The 1,900-nt window shown below is 45.1% G+C and overlaps 1 protein-coding gene across 1 annotated transcript in view; it reads left to right on the top strand.

The window, feature by feature from the left end:
- Positions 1-287: 287 nt before the first annotated feature.
- LOC103581971 (purine nucleoside phosphorylase-like) overlaps positions 288-1,900 on the top strand; it is a gene marked incomplete at its 5' end in the record, with an annotated part of 3,282 nt that continues 1,669 nt past the window's right edge. The window contains 3 exons of the mRNA XM_008563666.1: positions 288-543; positions 1,076-1,251; positions 1,367-1,557. Coding sequence (XP_008561888.1) covers positions 288-543; positions 1,076-1,251; positions 1,367-1,557 — 623 coding nt within the window. The remainder of the gene's footprint in view (positions 544-1,075; positions 1,252-1,366; positions 1,558-1,900) is intronic.

Raw genomic sequence — 1,900 nt, 5'->3', positions numbered from 1 at the left:
TCCCTCCCTCCCTCCCTCCCTCCTTTCTTTCTTTCTTTCTTTCTTTTTTAAAAAATTTCCATATAAAGATGACCTATATAGGATCCGAACCCGTGGCCTTGGTGTTGTCACCACCACACACTCCTGAGTGAGCCACAGACCAGCCCAGCCCTGGATCTTTTGAACTTTCTTTAAAAAGCCTTTCCTTCTTCCTTTGTTTGTTCACATTGAACATCCTTATCTCCACAGCTCTTACCTCAGGTCATATTTGTACGGTTATGAGTAATATATGTGTCTTCTACAACTAGACTTAAACTTTCTGAAAGAAGAGATAATAATATCTTCTTTTGCTTAATTATCCTTTCACGTGTTGTGAGTGAGTGGCTCATAGTAAGTTCTCAAAGCATCTGTGTTACAGGAAAGCATAATCCCACTCATTTCCCTTTCTTTCTGTGTACAGTGCCAGGTCATGCTGGTCAACTGGTATTTGGGTTCCTGAATGGCAGAGCCTGTGTGATGATGAAGGGCAGGTTCCACTTATATGAAGGATACTCGCTCTGGAAGGTAAATCAGGGGCATACGCCCAGCTGGATCTGGAAGGTGGAGAGAACTGTCTGTCCTCTTTTCTTACCTAGCTATCTCGGGTAGGTAGGTTTTTAGTCTTCTCCTTCCTCTTTCATGATGAACATCATGCATATCTGCATCGGTAGNTGTTGTGAGTGAGTGGCTCATAGTAAGTTCTCAAAGCATCTGTGTTACAGGAAAGCATAATCCCACTCATTTCCCTTTCTTTCTGTGTACAGTGCCAGGTCATGCTGGTCAACTGGTATTTGGGTTCCTGAATGGCAGAGCCTGTGTGATGATGAAGGGCAGGTTCCACTTATATGAAGGATACTCGCTCTGGAAGGTAAATCAGGGGCATACGCCCAGCTGGATCTGGAAGGCGGAGAGAACTGTCTGTCCTCTTTTCTTACCTAGCTATCTCGGGTAGGTAGGTTTTTAGTCTTCTCCTTCCTCTTTCATGATGAACATCATGCATATCTGCATCGGTAGGTTGGTGAAATTTTGAAAACTTTTCTGATCTTTTGCTTCTAAGGTTACATTCCCTGTGAGGGTTTTCCGTCTTCTGGGTGTGGACACCCTGGTGGTCACCAATGCAGCTGGAGGACTCAACCCCAAGTTCGAGGTTGGAGATATCATGCTGATCCGTGATCACATCAACCTACCTGGTTTCTGTGGTCAAAACCCTCTCAAAGGGCCCAATGATGAAAGGTATATGTATCTTGCTGCTTTGTTTGTAGGTGGGTAGGGTTTAAGAACTTGTCCAGGAGTTGGGAGAGAGCTCATTTAATTCCATTTATCTGAGATAATCCAACCTCTGCCCTAGGTTTGGAGTTCGATTTCCTGCCATGTCTGATGCCTACGACCGGAATATGAGGCAGAAGGCTGTCAGTGCCTGGAAACAAATGGGGCAGCAGCGAGAGCTACAGGAAGGCACCTATGTGATGCTGACAGGTCCCAGCTTTGAGACCGTGGCAGAGTCTCGTCTGCTGCAGAAGCTGGGGGCAGACGCTGTTGGTGAGAAGGAGAATTTGGCTGGAGTTTGGAAAGGGAGGGATCTGGTAAAATAGGAATAGGGAGGAGTAGGAGATTACAGACCTAGTTGGATTGAGAGAAGATCTGATTTAAGGGAAGGGGGAATTAAACTAACTTCCAGGAAGACATAAGTGGTGAGGTCTGGTGTGTTGTAGCATCAAACCTCCGTAGCAAGCACCACAGGCTTAACAGCTGCAGTGTTAATGACCTGTCTGTGATTTGATGACTGTTTTAAGGATTATTCTAATAAATATATAGCTCCCCTTTTGTACCTCTGGCTGGAAGGTGGAACTGTGTCATTAGAACTGACTTCAAAATTGCCAAA

The sequence above is a fragment of the Galeopterus variegatus genome, unplaced genomic scaffold (genome assembly GCF_000696425.1).
Source record: "Galeopterus variegatus unplaced genomic scaffold, G_variegatus-3.0.2 Scaffold14457, whole genome shotgun sequence".
In the NCBI taxonomy this organism is placed as follows: Eukaryota; Metazoa; Chordata; class Mammalia; order Dermoptera; family Cynocephalidae; genus Galeopterus; species Galeopterus variegatus.
Note: the sequence above shows the minus strand (reverse complement) of the source record. Positions and strands in the feature narration are given on the sequence as shown.